General features: G+C 42.6%; 1 protein-coding gene across 5 annotated transcripts in view; it reads left to right on the top strand.

The window, feature by feature from the left end:
* The first annotated feature begins 254 nt into the window (after window positions 1-254).
* LOC135199443 (mucin-17-like) overlaps window positions 255-16,727 on the top strand; it is a 34,478-nt gene continuing 18,005 nt past the window's right edge. For 3 of the 5 annotated variants that reach the window (XM_064227488.1, XM_064227487.1, XM_064227483.1), the window contains exons 1-4: window positions 255-413; window positions 7,224-7,289; window positions 8,300-8,518; window positions 9,728-15,453. In XM_064227488.1, the coding sequence (XP_064083558.1) occupies window positions 7,232-7,289; window positions 8,300-8,518; window positions 9,728-15,453 (6,003 nt within the window). In that variant the 5' untranslated portion in view covers window positions 255-413; window positions 7,224-7,231. Of the gene's footprint in view, window positions 414-550; window positions 909-7,223; window positions 7,290-8,299; window positions 8,519-9,727; window positions 15,454-16,727 lie in introns of those variants that run through there. The other 2 variants (XM_064227486.1, XM_064227485.1) reach the window with 2 other exon arrangements.

Genomic DNA, 16,727 nt, shown 5'->3' with positions numbered 1-16,727 from the left:
TGAATCAACCTGAAATCCGCCGAGGGCGAGCAGAAAAACCCCCAAGACTGAAGCAGGACGAGCCGCCCGTCCTTCGCCGGCGCGCCCTAAGGTGTACACGAAGGGGAGGGAAAAGCACATTGTATGCATAATTGACCTGGGCGGGGGGGAGGAGAGGAGAGAGAGAGGAGAGAGACGACCCCGACTGAATTCCATTCCTGATCTAGCCGAGTCTCCCCTGCGGAAGGTTTTCTGTGGCCGCCTGCTCCTCCGCAGGAGCCATCTAGCGGCGAGCGTCAACAAGTCCGCCTGCTTTTATTCGCTTCGTTATACTCAAGGACGAGAAATTTCCCTCCAGCGCCGGATCCTGCCCGAATCCCCAGTGTTTGACGGTTGACCAGTGTTCAATGGGCGACAAGAACCATGTTCGCATGGTAAGCCACCGCGGGCGTGGGCGTGCGGGGCCGGAATAGGCCCGAAAAAGGGGCCTGAAAAGACGAACGAGGAAGGTGTCTTTGAGTGCTGGGGCGGGGGGGTCCGTGGGATAAGGGGGAGGGGGGAGTGTGTGTGTGTCCGTGGTGGATGGATACCCCGGTCCACCACCACCACCGCCGCCGCCTCCGAGCTGCTGCTGCTGCCGCTGCTGCCTGCCTGCCTGCCACCCCCGAAGTCCTCCTGTATCGATTAGTTTCTTAGGGCGGCGCTCACGCCTCCTATGGCATGGTGGAAATTTCATTTCACGAGGTCCCCGCCGCTCTCCGGGAGGCCAGCGACGCCCGTGGGCGGTCTGTTCGGGTGATATGGGCCCGGTAGGGGCGGCCAGGGGCTGGGCGGCCGTGGTGTAGCTGAGCAGTAGCAGCAGCAGCAACCTTCGGACAGCAGAACCAGCAGTAGTAGGGACTTCTTCAGCAGCAGCAGTCGAGCCATGTGTCCGTGTCCATGTCCCTTGTCCGTCGAGCTCTCGCTCGTCTTCTTCCCTCCCATGCCCTTCGTAATAGTAGCCTCCTCCTCCTCCTCCTCTTCTTTTTCCTCTTCCTCCTCCGACGGGCGTTTGCTTCCGAAGGTCGCCTCTTCTTCCTCTTCCACCTCCTCCTCTTCCGACAGGCGTTTGCTTCCCAAGGGCGCCTCCTCCTCCTCCTCCTCCTCCTTCAGACCCCAATCTGTGTCCGTTGGGATGACAAAAGGTTTCCCGTTTTCCTTCCCCCGTTTCCCTTTTTGGTTTTTTGTTTTTGTTTATAACATTATTTGCTTTGTTTTAATCCTCTATTTTATTTAAAGAATCAGACGTGTCTATTAAGGCATAATTACGCCGCCCTGGGATGAGGCCCTGTCCTATTAGGTTTCACGAGCCTGGCGGATGGACGCCTTCCCTGCGGAGGGTTTCCGCCCTTGGGCTTCACGGGCGTGGGTCGTTTCAGCCCCCCCCAAATAGGCTAGAGGTTTTTCTATAACTTTTTGTTTTTATTTGGCACAGATTTATTTAGACCTAGGGTAACGACACGGCCTTTTATAGTTTGTGGTCTGGGATACTATGTCGAGTCTCATTTTGGGCATTATTTTGTACGCCGTTTACATTTCCTTTGGCCCAGGGGTGTGGCGAAGGTATTTGGTTCTAAATTGGACCTTAATCTGGTTGGCATTTCTGTCTCAAATTTAAATAATAAATACACTACATATATTATTTGTAGGCCAGTCATGGCCTATTTTGCATTAGCAATTTTCTGGGGTACTTAAAACTTCATGTATCTAAGATGCTTAGGTCTCTTTACAGGCTCTGGAATTGGGTTAGATACACTAGCTGATTTATAATTACGAAGTAACTGTCCCTCGTAGGCGTTTAAAAATTGACCGACAGCCCATTGCAAAAATTGATTGTCACAATTTTTTGGTATCTCTACCTCAATCTGACCTATTGGCATCGATGCACTTTGTACGAGTAAATTTCAGAAGGTTAGGCTGGGCATCGAAGATCTTGCTGCTTTGTAGGCTAATTCTCAGGCTATGACAAATTGTAGGTCATGTTTTTATCAAGGAAAATGATGTCTTTGGGAAAGGGGAGAAAACGCGAAAGGTTGCCGCATGTGTTGTGATCATAACATGCGGAAATGGGCTGGGGTATTCATCAGTTAAAATGGACAGTAAGCTTTAATGAGACGATCATTCTGAGGCGCGCAGTAGGTTTATTTTGTAGTCGTCAAAAACTTGGGTGTATGTCACTGTTGTAATCATTCTTTCAAACGGGCTATGCCCTATTTTCGTCAAGTTTTCCTGTGCAAAACACAGTGTGCAGTGTTATTATATAAGGCTATGCTATAACGTTAACAGTACCATTATCTTGAGAATTTACAATACTGGATTAAAAAAAGTTTATAACATGTTCAAAAAGGCAAATCTTTCATGGTATACCTTGCCTATTCCAATGTCATTTCATAGTGGCAGGTATATAAAGAAACTGATTTTTTTTGTTGTTACCCTTTGAAAGTGACAGTCTCATGTTGCAAAGTTGGGTAGAGGATTGGTTACTTATATCCTAGGTTCTGCCTTAAAGTTTTCCATCCTTTACTTTTGGGTTTCTTCCCTACAGCAGCTGTCTAGCTTCAACTTTTACTGTGCACTAATTTTAACTTGTGATTCAAGAGCTGCATTATAATACGGTGACTATATTGAAAAAATGAAATATTCTTAGCAGGCATCACATGATTTCAGTGTGACAGTATAGGAAAGGAATAATTTCAGTTCATAGTTTTTGTCATCTCTGATCTAATTAATATAAAAAATGTCATAACTGTAGCGGGTAAAAGGGATGCCCTCGTATTCCCATCATTGAAAGCCATTACAACTGAACATTTAGCCGCAAACTCGGTAATTAAACCTAAGTGTTGGGTCAGACAGACATATGTATACAGGTGGGCTCTTGAAGTAAATGAAAGCTGCTGTGTTGCAGACTGGTTCAAATTGAAGCTGACCAGATGGGGATTATAGGTATGAAATACACAGGCTAGAAAGGACTTGATGGAATTCATCAAGCTACGTACTTCCCCCTGGAAGGGAAAACGTAACACTAAAGCATGTACAATGTTGATTATTATTATTATTATATAAAGGATTAGTTTATCCAGACCATGCCTTACGGCCATTTGCGTTCACACTTTATAACAAAAATTCAAATAGAAAATGGTTTCAGTATGTGCCAGATGTATGTAGATGCTAACTGTTTTCTCATACAGTAAGTAGGCTATTTCATGGCATAGCATTGACTGTTGCCATAATAACTGGTAGGTTGAGGTGTTTCTTAGTATAGGACCATGCCATTCCCTTGATATTGCATCATGGAGGTTAAATATTTCTAATAATAGTGGACAAAATTATCATCTTACATTATATAGTCACATGAAGCAATTCAAGTGATACTGATAATGGTTAAAATAGTTGAAGTTTACGAGTATTTCCAACATACAGTGCTGTACATGCGTTCTTGTTCCCGATATGTAATTACAGCTCATGATACAAAATTGTACATTAGTCATGATTGATCATCTTTGTTCATTCAGTGCTTGGGCGGTGTTATTTGCAGTGTAGTGAACTAATTGTGCATTATGTTACATTGTGTTAGCCCTCTTTTATTATTCTTCAAGAGCAATGTCACTAGGTTATATTGATGTCCATGATGTGTTCTGTTCTAAAGTTTACATAGAGTATTCAAGAAGTTTGGAAGTGTCATAAATTTCTTAAAGCCTGTGTGCCGTTTAAGTTACAGCGATGCTAAACTTGTAAAGAGAATATCCCTGTCGTCAGGAATGGGTTAGATTATCGTAAAGGTTTCAGTAGTGTGGGGGGTGGGGGGGGGGGGGGGGATAAGTTTAGTAAGTCATCCCAGATTAATGAGGCATACACAGAAGTTACAGACTCAATAATTAAACACCAACAGCAAAGTTTATCTGTGTCACCAATACTTGCTACCAATTCTGACTCCATAGTCCAGTGCTGTATGATAAGGTTAAATTTGCATCAGAAAACTAGGTTAGTCCTTATTGTATGAATGAATCAGTATAGGTATGGAAAGTGGCTTAGAGCAGTGACATCTTGTATCTTGTTAGTGTTGGGTAATGTCAGAACTGGGGTAGATTGAGAAAGTACAAAAGGTTACGAAAGGTAAATGGTTGATATAGGGTATTATGAACCCAGTAAACCAATTAGTGATGTGATTTACAACTCTACAGTATGGAAGTATGCAACGTAGGGATTTTTTAAAGTAAAATAACCTTTTGTGTGTATATGTTAACTATTCTTTTCAAAGCTTTTATGTATTACCCGAGTGCCTTGGAAAATTTTTGTTGTTACTTTAAATTATGTAAAACAAAACCCCTTGTATGTGACATAACACCCCCAGCTCATTTTATTTTCTACCTCAGTAAACATCTCCACTGCTTATGCCAGAAATGATTGGCATGAGAAACATCATGTATTTCTTAATATGATAGGAAAAGAAACTTCTGTTTATACTGTTCATTGTATAGCTCAGGTTGCTTAATAGGTTTTTATTGTATGAACAACTTATATACAGTAGTATAACAGTGTTAAGTCAGTCATATTTTTGGAAAACGTAACTTATGATGAAACATGACAGGTATGTTTCTTGATACGTGCAGCGTTAGGTAGCTGGCGGCTTGATTCGTCTTAGTTTAGGGTTCAACTGCAGCCTTTCCAGGAAAGCCATCTAGTTTGGAATGGCATCATGTCATGATTACCATCGTGTGTGCTTTATTATAAACCACCACTGCTCTTAAAAAATGCTGAAATATTTGTGCAGGATGTTGACCCAACCAGCACTAATGAGATCTGGGAGAACAGCCCACATATTATGCTGGGTTTGCACTTATTGTGGAGGTGTGGGTTGTATGGGAATAAAGGCACTTGACTTGAGTCAGCGTGTGTGTCCCCTGTAGGAGGACTACTAGTGCTGTTAGTGCACCTCATGTGATGTTGTGTAGGTATTACTAAAGGTTCTGTGCAGTGTCATTGTGGCTCCACAATGTAACCCGCTTCATTCCTTTTACTGTGCCTCCATTCATATTGCCTTTCTTCCATCTTACATTCACCCTCTCCTCTCGGTTGATTCATAGTGCAACTGCATGTTTTTCCTTCAGTTGCACCTTTCAGACCTTAAAAATGTCAATTTCCTTCTAGTTTAATGACCTCATTGGTTCCTGCGCTTGGCCTTTGGCTTGAATTCTGTATTCTGAGTCCGTGTGGAAGGGGAGTTTTGAGCTGCTGGCTTCAGCATTATCAGTTTTCTGTCAACGGTTTTCATTATTTTAAGCATAGTAGTAGCCTTCTTAGTATGTGTATCTTGCAAACAAACTATCATCATAAATTTTTACATCAGTTTTCCCTTTGTTGCCCTGCTACTTCCATATCTACTTCATAGTACTTTTCTGGAAAACTGTTCCCTTCTCATCAAATGTTTAAACTGTCTTCACGTCTGAGTCGGTCTGTTTTCCAGTGTTGTAACTGGATACCATATTTCTCGACCACTTCCTTTGTAATATGATATATCATCCATACAGACCATGAAAAGTAATGTACTTTTCTGTTTCACCTTTCCAAAGTCTATTTTCCATGTCACTACCTACACTTTTATGTCATGGTATATTGCAGCTCTTATGAATGACGCAGAAGACGGCTCTCTTTGTAAAGGCTTTGATGAAAAGGCTGCAGCCTTGCATGGTATTGCTCTTTCTGCAAAGAAGATCTGCTTGTAGTTCTTGGAATCTAATGCCAGTACCCCCATATCTAGAAAGTGATTTCAGTTTTATGGCCTTGAGTAGTTATATTGGCATTTTTTTTCATGATAGTTGCCATGTTTAAGAGAATCAAGTGAACTGCAGATTTACCATTTTCTCTACTTGATAACGAGAAGTTTGATATTGCAGCTATATGAAGACAGCCTAAAACTACTCCAGTTGTAATCCTTGGAAGTGATTTTCCTAACACAATAAAAGTGCTTGCAGTCGTGTCCTAGATATTTTTGAGTACTACTTGAGTAGTGAGTGTCATAGCAGACCTGTGTGTCATTCTTTTATGATGTTAGACAGTAGTTGCCTCATGCACCACACAAGGAAGGGGACCTATCTTTTAAGAAGTTAAGGTCATTTCCATGTTTTGGCCTCAAGTGCTTGAAATGCAATGTAGTCTTGAAGGCAAGAGCTCATCGTTGAAGCTGCTACATCAGTGGCAATTTGAGTCCACCCCATTCTCAAGGAATTCTTCTAAACGTGAACATGAGCGGTTGGCATGCCAAGCTAACTTATTAATGATGCTACGTAGCTATATATATGTATTTCATAGCAAAGAACTGGGGAATCTTATTAGTTCCGAGTCCTCTGAATGTTATTTTGACCGTCCGGGCAATGTTGGCTTCTGTGTAAGGTGAGATTTCTTTTGCTCCATTGTGTCAAACATGGTTGATACGAATTGAAAATGGCAAAAGCAGGTCCTGATTGATGTACATCAATTTGATCTCTATTGGGAAAATATCAGTGTGTATGTAGTCTATATTTGCAGCAAGTGTTGGGTCTTTAGTCATCTTTACGCAAAAACGGGAGGCTCGTAATGATCACCAGAATTGTCAGGCCACTAAAGCCAGCTGAAAGTAGAGTTCATTTTCCACTGTATTGTATAAATGTGCAATATTTTGAAAGATAACTTTCAATTTTGATATTTGCAAACAACCTTGTTATTGGCCTCACTGTCACATTGACAGTCAAGGAGACCAGATCAGATCTGACCATTTATGAAGCCTTGTAATCGTGGGCTCCGGGATTTATCACCTAGACTGATCTGCTAAGGAGGAGGGCAACGCCAGACTATCGTGTATTCTTTTATTCTTTAAAAGATCAAGTTCAGACTTTAATTTTTTAAGATTCAAATTTGCGGTCATATGTTAGTACTAGTAGACCCAGTTGAAGAATGATAGAAGTTTGTATGTGTGAAAAGACATTGTAGAATACTGGAGTTGAATTTAATTGTCTTGTTTGTAGACTAGTTCATTTTTTATTTTGTTTTGCTGCGATATTAGTAATAAACTGCATTCTTAAGAGTTATACACATTTTATTTTTCCTTTTTATTTCTCCAACTTGGGACTGGTACCTTGGCCTTGCATAATGCGTTATGTGTAACTGCAATATTTTAATGAGTGTATTCTATTCAAGTGTCTTGGCTAATTACCTCTTTATTTTTTCAGGAGACATAATGGGTGACAGACAGCGTAATTTTGCGCAGTATGCCACAGCTCTAAATCAGTATGCAAGTAAGTATCATGTCAAGGACTTCCTGTTCTGCGCATGGCTTTTAATTTGTCAAGTATTCACTTTGATTCTATAGATAGTAATACCTTCAGCTAAATTGTTTTAAGTCTCGTTCAGTGTTATGGTGGTTTTGTTAAAAATTAATAACTTCAATTTATGCATCGTTTTATAAGACGGCAACAAATGTTGAAACATCATAAAACAAATAGATAAAAACAAATTGAAATAATTTAGAGTATTAACACTTACAGTATAAAATCATTAACAACCCTAAAGATGAATGGATTATTGTTTTATTCATATGAAGTTTAGCTGTGCACAGCCTAGTTCCAGCATCTAGTATTCAGTCAGCAGCGGTAAAAATACAAAAATCAATAGTAAGGTGCTATTGTATTACAAAAAAAATATAAATTCACAAAATAAATGACAAATTTTTAACCCTTTTGTATTTTTCATAACTAACAAACTTGAGGGTTAATAGGGTGTGTAGGTTTTTTTTTTTAAAGGTTTATCTGATGTAGTAGGTGGTTTAAGACTTAAGTTCTGTGTTTAGGAATGAACCAACAATGTAGAGTGAGGTACTTCTGTTAGCAGTATTTTTGTTAATTAAGCTCAGAATTTAATTTGACCTTCATTTGTGTCTATATATTCTCTTCTAAATTCAGTACATGAATTGATTTAGTTTGTAGTTGGAGATGGGGGTTGGTAGTTAATTTTAACTTAGTTGTACACTAATCCCAATATATTTAGTAGTTAGAGAATGAGATTAAGACGAGAAGACTGTATTCTGAATTTATCTTTGAAAGCAATATCTTGGAAGACTATTTTGAATTTATCTTTGAAAGCAATATCTTGGAAGGCTGTATACATATTTTGAATTTATCTTTGAAAGCAATATCTTGGGAAATTTGTTGATAGAATGTAAGGAAGTTGGTCACGCAGTTTCCTCTGTATAGAAGCTGTCTATGGCATCTTTCCGTAAGCAATATTTTAGGGTGATAAATCCTTGCAGACTTTAACAATGATGGAGAACGAAGTAGCCGGGAGAGGGGAGACGGGGGTCCTGGTTCTGGCCCCGGTGGAAGCAGCAATAGTGGTGCTGGAAGCAGCAGTGGCAGTGGAGGTGCTAGTCATGGGGGGACGGCGTCTGCCGGAAATGCCGCACTGTGGGGCGAGTTGAGTAGGACCCTGCAGTACAACAACTACCCAGGTTTTGGTACAGCATGGCAAGGTGTGTTGCTCATTTTCCTTTTTAATCAAAACCTTCTCCCCTCACAGGCAGTCCCCATTTACCGGCGGACTCGGTGAATGGCGATCCGGTGTTATGGAGCTTGTCTAGTATACCATGAAATCGACGATTTATGGCGCCGTAACAGACCAAGTTTTGGCTATCGGCGCCATAAGATGCCAAATAGTTATGGCACCGTAACACAACCTAACGGAGGCACCAGTAACCACCGAAACGTGGCCCCATAAACGCCGTAAATCACAGAGTTTCGGTTTATGGCGATTTTCGCTCGTCATCACCCCGCTGATAACTGGGGACTGCCTGTATTTTGTTTGTCTTTTTGTGGCTGTGTGTTTTATATGTTACTGGCAGGTAGGTGGTCATAAACATAGTACTCTCACCAGACTGTAAACCTTACTTTTTGTGTGGCCACCATTAAGTAAAACATCATATTCATATTTATTTGGAATGAATCTTGCTACTGCTGAAGGTATCTAATATCCATGTCGATAGGGGAGGAGATATGTAACCTTAAAATGCAGAAGAGTATCCAAGTATGTATTAAAACTCATGAAAATCTTATTTGTATTTTATTGTGAAGTCCACCTGTGTAAAGCAAAATTTTTATTGTTTAGTCAGATTTAAGCTAGATCACATATGCTTGTACCACACCTTAGAGAAATGTTAAGATACACCTGTAGCACGCCTTGGAGACATGTTAAGATAAAGACAACGCTGAAATACGTACTATTGTTGGAAAATGGCTCACTTTGGTATGGAAAGTAGCTCACTGTAATAAGCAGAATGCCATAGGGCAAGCTATGTAGTATCAGTAGGATTACTTGTTGCGGAAAGATGCTTCTGTGTAAGTCGTGAGTTATTAGCTAATGAGCCAACGTTAGTATGCCAAAATATTGATACTTCTTTTAGGGTCTTTGCATTGACTCTTTAAGGTAATGATAGGCAAGTTGCCCCATACTTAACACTGCTTTTGATAATTATGGCAAACAAGTCAGTGTATCAAGGGAAGTCCTTCAAAAATTATAGTCAGGCTTTTGGCATTTTGTAATTACAGATTCTATCAAGGCTTAAGAGAAATGGATGGACAAAGTTTATTTTCCTTTAAATTTTGAATTTTGAACATGAAGACATTGCAGATGATTGTTTGTTTTAAATACCTCCAACCTTACATATTTCCATTTCTGCTTTCAGGAGGTGGAGGTGATATGAGACTCTATGGCTACGGTGGATACGGAGAAGGACAGGTGGATGGCCGCGGAGAAGGCCGCCCGGAGGGTCGGAGTGAGGGCCGCAGAGTTCCAAGCAAGGGGGAGACGAAGGCTACTCCACCTCTGCCTCCAGGCATGGGAGCAAGCATGGGCTCAGCTTTGGCCTCCCTTCAGCAGCTAGTTGCCAGTGGAGGTGCTGATGCAGCTAATGTTTACAGAAGTTTTTTGGCAGCTCGGCAATATGCCGCTGCAGCCGCTGCCCTCAGTGCCCTCCCGGCTGCGCCTCCGCCATCCATAAATCCTGCTGCGCTTCATGCTGCGAGTGCATTGACTGGCCACCACCAGCAACAGCAGCAGCAGCATCAGCAGCAGCAGCAGCAGCAGCAGAGGAGACAGCAACAGCAACATCATCAACAGCAGTTGCAACAACAACAACAACAACAGGCGGCTGCATTTGTGGCCGCAGCCACGGCTGGTCTCAATGGAGAGGGGTTAGGAATGCACGGAGCCTCTCGCATGCAGCAGCCTTCTCCACAGGGAAGGAAGTGCACCCCAGTCCCGGCCGACATCCGACACGATGACCCTCTGCCGTCGCCAGGTAGGACTCGCTCCCACCCTCCTCCAACAATCAATAATCAGGAAACCGTTTGTACTCCTGTGATTGGGAAAGGAAACTTTGAGCCCCCTCCTGGGGTTGGAGATGGTGGCGGTGACATGGGAAGTGATGGCAGGCGAGTGCAGAGTGGCAGTGAGAGTGAGGGCGACCAGAGAATCAGGCACAGACGTAAGCAAGAGCAGCCCAGGCGTCAGAGTGTCATATACCCCGTTGCTATGCAATCTGAGAGTGGAGGTGGAGGTGGAGGAGACTCAAGTTCAGATGATTCTCAGGGTTATGACGTTCTCCTTACTCGGAACGCCGTCGAACACAGGGACTCTCCTCACGATTCCGTGCATAGTAACTCGCCAGTAGATCCAGCTTTACGGCTGTCCAGAGAGACGTTCCCCGCCCAGGGAATGAGTCAGGCTATGAGTCATGCTCTAGCTCATCCTTTCTTGGCAGCCCACTTGAATGCCAGTCAGCTACTGCAGGTAGCTCAGACAACTCCTCCACCCACAAAGCAGGATGTGCCCCCTGCGCCTTCCCCTCATTCTCAAACGCTCCAGCTGCAAGTTCGGACAGACCTGCTGGAACCGCATCCAAAGGAAGCAGAGACATCATATCCCTCACAGGACCCTCCGCCTCGCTCCCTCACGCAACCACAGATATCCCTGCCAGAGGTGGACATTCGTAGTGTACGGACCCCTCCTAGTAATGCTTCTTTAGATAGCAATGTTGCACCTGTTAAAAAGAGGAGATGTTCTCCTAGTTATATGGAAAATGACACTGTTGTCAGTGACAGTATGGTGGGAAAGACTAGTGTGAGTAGTGAAGTCGGTTCCAGGAGTGATGGTGGGGGGGCGAGTAATAGTCTATCTAGTACGAGTTACAACCAGACGAGAGAGGAAAGTACTGCACATACTATAAGTCCCAATGTAGAAAGCACCCCTGTAAATGGTCTTAGTGGATCTTGTGAGGCTGTGGAGAAGAATGCTAGTAGTAGTGGTAGTGACAGTCAGTCTTCGTTAAATGTGAGCATGCAGAGTTGTGAAACAGAAAAAGCATTGAATAGAAGTTTAGATAAGAGTGATCAAGATTTTTATAATGGTGATAATGAAATGCTGTACAGTCCTAGAAAGCGGAACAGGAAGAGGAAATCTGAAAGTGAGGCTGTAGTGGAAGTAGAGACCACTCTTATTGAAGGGCAGCTGGATGAGAGTGCAGAGAGTAAGAGGAGAACTAGGCAAAAGAGGGCCATTTCCTATGTTGAGGATGGCACAGACCCAGTGCTGGAGATGAATGAGGATTCTTCTCCTGATGCGACCCCAGTGAAAAAGAAAGGGAGGAGACCGAAGGAAGTTCGTGAAAGGACTGACAGCGAAAGCAATCCCAGTCCCGAGCAGCCACAAACAACCGAACCTCCGACAAGTCCTCCTGTATTGCCACCCCCTCCCCTGCCACCTCCCCAGCCGTTGTCAGGCCCTCAGGAAGAATCACCACCTAAGTCTATGCATAATTCTCCCCCAAGTAGAGGGCGAGGAAGGGGCCTCTATCGTGGGGCCCCTAGGGGTAGAGGCAGATTGCCAATGGCAGCAGATTCCCACGAATTCTCAAGTATCACCGAGCCTTTGCACGTTGATACGTCTCTCGCCATGGAGCCTGATTTAAGAGTTCCGGGTCCCCCTCCCATAACCCCTTCATCTTGCAGCCCAGATGTATATGACTTCAATGACACTGACAGTGACGGTGTAGGTCGAGGGAAAAAGGGCAAGAGAGGGAGGAAGAAGGGATTTAGCCCAAAGAAAAACAACAAGCAGTCTCCTGTGGAAGCAGCAAAAGCCAATATTAGTCCTAGATCTCGTGATACAATGGTAAAATCTCCTAAGTCACCCAAGTTTTTTTCAAGCTCTCGGAGCCCTGTGTCGGATCGTAACAAGGAATGGCTCCGAGGAGTATCTCCTCCTGTTCGGGACTTATCAAAAAGTTTGTCAGAGGTTTCTTGCAATGAAGGTGGCACTTACAACCATGCACCTTCCCTTGATAGTAAATCATCTGATGTTTTACAGAATTCTGAGAGTTGTGATAGTTTGACCACTGATAATGCAAAATTAGATGTTAATGTTACTTCTCCTCGTAGAAGTACCCGTAGAGTTAAGCCTCGAGAGATGGACTCCTCCTTGTTGGATGTCAAAGGAGATGACTCCTCTGATTTGAGTCTTCAGTCACTCCCCAGTAATTCAAAACTTAACACTTCGTTCTCAGGGTCTATCCTTAACAATGCACAAAATTCGGAAGAGAAGATTGAAAAAGATGAGTCGCCCTCACGTGGGTCAGACATAACTGATGGCTCTCCAAGCAGTCGTGTACGAAGAAGAGGAAGGAGACCTTTAGATCAAGGTGACATGATGGGTGGTCAGGCTTTGAACAGTGAGGTTGATAATGTTTCAACCCCAGAGAAAAGTCTTCCCACCAGTGTGGACTCTGCAATAACAGATGATGGACACACGAAAGTTTCAGACAGTATTAATGTTGATGAGAAATGTAATTCTGTTCCCCCTGTCAAGAAGGGTAGACGAGGAAGACCACCCAAAGGTGTGAAAGTGGAAAGCCCAAAAGTGGAAGCGGAAAGCCCAGAAGCAACTGCTAAGGGTAAAGGGAAGGGGAGGGGCAAGAAACGTAAGAGAAAATTCACACCCTTTCCAAAAGGGACTAAAAAGAAACTATTTGGTGGCAGTGAAACTGATGTGCTTCCAGAAGAAACCAGTCAGTATCAGACAGTACCTGAAGATGATGTTTATGATGATGCTGAAGATTCAGCTGAGAATGACATACAGGAGGTCAGTTCATGTGATGTAGAGAGGACCTCTGAAGAGAAAACTGGAGCCTTGCATCTTACCAATGATGCCTTGAAACCCGAGGGTTCTTCGTTGCTTCAAACCAAACCAAACAAAGTAACAGATGTGAGTTCTATAAGTAATGAAAAGTCATCTAGCTCCTGTGATGTACCGCAGAATGAGATGGTCGTAAAGTCCTCAGATACACCACTGGAGTCTGTTGGGGAAACTTTAACTGTGATAGCACAAATGGAGGAAGCAGAATCTCGTGTCAAGAGGTTACGAGGAAGAAGGGCAAGTGCCAAGCAAGACGGTAAGGCAGAATCTGAGCTGATGAAACCAAAAGAGGAAGAACTTGATACAAATGAAATCCTAAAAGGCTCCAAACATGAGCCAGATTTGGAAGAATGTATCCCAAAGGAGAAACCTTTACAAACTGCCAGTTTAGAAGTCAACGAATCTGTTCCTGATAAACAAGAAAATAAGGAAACTCTTCAAAGTCCAACTTCAAAAACGCTTGTTGACAGTAAGTCTGTTACCCCAAACAAAAGTGCAATCTCAGGTATCCAGGACAAATGCAAAGTTGACGGGATGTCACTGCCTTATCTTAGGAGGAAAGGGCCAGAGTTTGAAAAGGAGTCCTTTGGAAGTCAGTTCAAAGCATTCGTAGAGAATGATAAATCTTTAGAAACACAGGAATATACAAATAATGAATTTCTAGAGCATAAAGATATACAAAATGCCAGAAGGGATCATGGTAGCTCCTCTGGAACTGCAAGTGATGTAATTGAAGGCATTACTGTACCTGTTGCAGCAGAAGCTAAGAATTTTGGCAATCAGGTGTCTTCAGAAAGTCAGATAATTGCGACAAAGCCAGTCGAAATTCAGAAGGCTGTTGTGAGGCAAGTAGAAGCAGAGGTCAAAGTGCATTGCCCTCAGTCTGAAAAGCCTGAATCTGACTCCAAGGAAAATTTGAAAGGAACTTCTGTTGAGCAAGACATAAAGGCAGAATGTGAGGAAAAGCCCACTCTTCAGGATGTTGGATCCATTCCTGGTGAGAAGAAGCCCAACACTGAGATTTCGCTAGTACCCGTTAATAACAATTCACAACCTGTAATGAAAGAAGTTGATGATACCTCCAAAAATCCTGTTCCTGGCATTCCTTCGGACATGTTACTAGATGTTCCAGAGGCCTCGGCCAACATACCGCTCCCTCCTCCAGATGCGATGGAGGTCCCTCAAGGCACAGATATGGACGTAGATGCAGAAACAGTTGAAAACATTGCAAAATTTTTAGAGGAGACAGCTTCCACTATACCCGGTGCTACCGAAGAGAATTACAGTGAGAAACGTCCTAAGCGCTCTTCACGTCCCCCGAGGAATATGGATGATAATGAGATGAATGATCTGTTGATGTTACTCAACATGGAAGATGAAGAAAGTGAAGATGAAGATTACGTACCCAAGGACCTTGAAAACTTGGATAGCACTGCTGAGAGTGATGATGGAGGAGATAGTGATGGAAATGATGACGACGACGATGATGATGCAAGCGGTGCAGACTATGAAAGTGAGGGTCGTGGTGGTAGTACACTGAGCAATTTCCTGGAATTGGCAGGTGATGCGGGTGGTGATAATGACAAGGTGCCAAGTAGTTTCAAACCTGGAAAAGGCTCTGCTGCCAAATCAAAGGGACTCAAAAATGGGAAGGGCAAGAAATATAAGAATGACACTTCCAGTGCCAAGAAAGGGAAGGTGAAAGGAAAAGTGAAGTACAATAGCAAAGGAAGACATGATGATGATGTGAAGAGGAAGGGGGATGATGGGAAGAAAAAGGGTGAGGGCGAGAGAAAGGGTCCGTACATTCGGGTTGATCCAAGTACGTCGGGAGAGGTCATTGTAAATACTCCTTACCGTGATGAAGAGGAGCAGGACAAACAGGTGCGGAAGTTGAACATTCAATTTTACTGTAAAATTGAAGCCAAACAGAAGACTGCGAAGGTTGGTTACAATAGTACGCTTCATAATAATTACGACGCATTTTCCAAAGACACCACCTGGTTCTGCTCTTTCTGCAAAAACTACAGCCATACGTGGAAATTAGGTGATCTCTTTGGACCGTATTTCATTGAGGGGTTGACGTTGCGTAAGAAGAAGTACCCCAAAGTAATTGAAGGCCAAGTTGTCGAATCCACGTCTCCTAACGAGGTTGGTAGATTCAAGAAACGTCCTCCAAGACGAGAATCCACTTCAGACGTTCCCGGGGAGTCTAAAAAGGTAAGGATGATTTATTTGTACGAGAATATATACTGTATTAATCTTTTTACAAAACTGCTTGAACATTGCCACTCCACTATTAGCTTATTGGAACTAATAATAAAAGAAAATTGTAGAGTTGATGAATTTACCCTTTGTCACTGATTGCTTGATTTTGATTGTCTCACAGACTTCGTGTTCTTCTAGTTTGTTTCACAGTTTTCTGTTCTTGTCTTTTCTCTCACGTTGGCAGGAGTTCTTTCTCCAAGCTTCTTTTGTGTCCGTATTCTTAAACCTAAAGTTAATAAAAGAGCTGTAATCACCTCAGGGTGTTTAGCTATTTTTAAGGGGAGGTCATGAAAAGAAATAGAACTCTGTTTAACGGGAACTTATGCATTCGAATGGCGAAACATTTTTGAAGGGGAAAAGATGTTTGGGTATAAATTTTATACGTAATGATTTTGTGATGTTTAGGTTTTCCCTGTCGTCACTCTTCTTTGTGGCTTAAGGTGCTCCGTTTGTTACACGTTTCTCTAGTACTAAAAGTTTCTTTTTAGCCTCAGGGAGCATAATGGTTTTGCTTCCTTTCATCTTCCATGTAAGGGGTTACTGAATGCTGCTACATCTGTTGATGCCCCATTTTGTCTTGTTTCATCCTTTGATATCTCCCTACTTGGTAGTTCAGCCTAAATCTTTAATTCTGTCTGGTACAATTTTTATTTAACATTTAAGGACTGAATGTTTGTTCCACCTCAAGAGTATTTGTAAATTACTATGAGATTCAGGGTCTCTGTAACACGGTTTTTTGGACTTTGCTCCTTGTCAAAGCATTGGATGTAGCTGAAAATTGACATATGTATATTTTACAACCACACACAAATTTTGTCAGCGTTATCAATAACCTAGACCGGATAGTTTTAATTTTTATAGAGTAAAAATGATCTAGCCGACGCCATGGCCAATGATTACGAGCCAAGAGTCGAAAAACATTCATTACGTAAGCAAGGTAAACAACTTTTGACGAAATGTTGCCCCGCCCATCCACCAGACAGAAACTCCATCGGCTCTGAAACCCAAAGACTTTATGAATGGCGGAACGATGCATATATGTGGGTGGGGTATCAGTGCTAGTGTAGTACGTAATACTACTGTAGCAGTAGTGCCACAACAGTATAGCAGTAATATACATGAATTAAACGTTTAGGCCAACTGCTGGGATCCTTGAGGATCATTTAGCACTTCTTACAACTACTCAAGAAATTAGTTTTTATAGCCAGAAGTTAAATTTTCTAATC

This window comes from Macrobrachium nipponense, chromosome 25, assembly GCF_015104395.2.
Source record: "Macrobrachium nipponense isolate FS-2020 chromosome 25, ASM1510439v2, whole genome shotgun sequence".
NCBI lineage: Eukaryota > Metazoa > Arthropoda > Malacostraca > Decapoda > Palaemonidae > Macrobrachium > Macrobrachium nipponense.
This window is presented reverse-complemented; position numbering and strand designations above follow the sequence as displayed.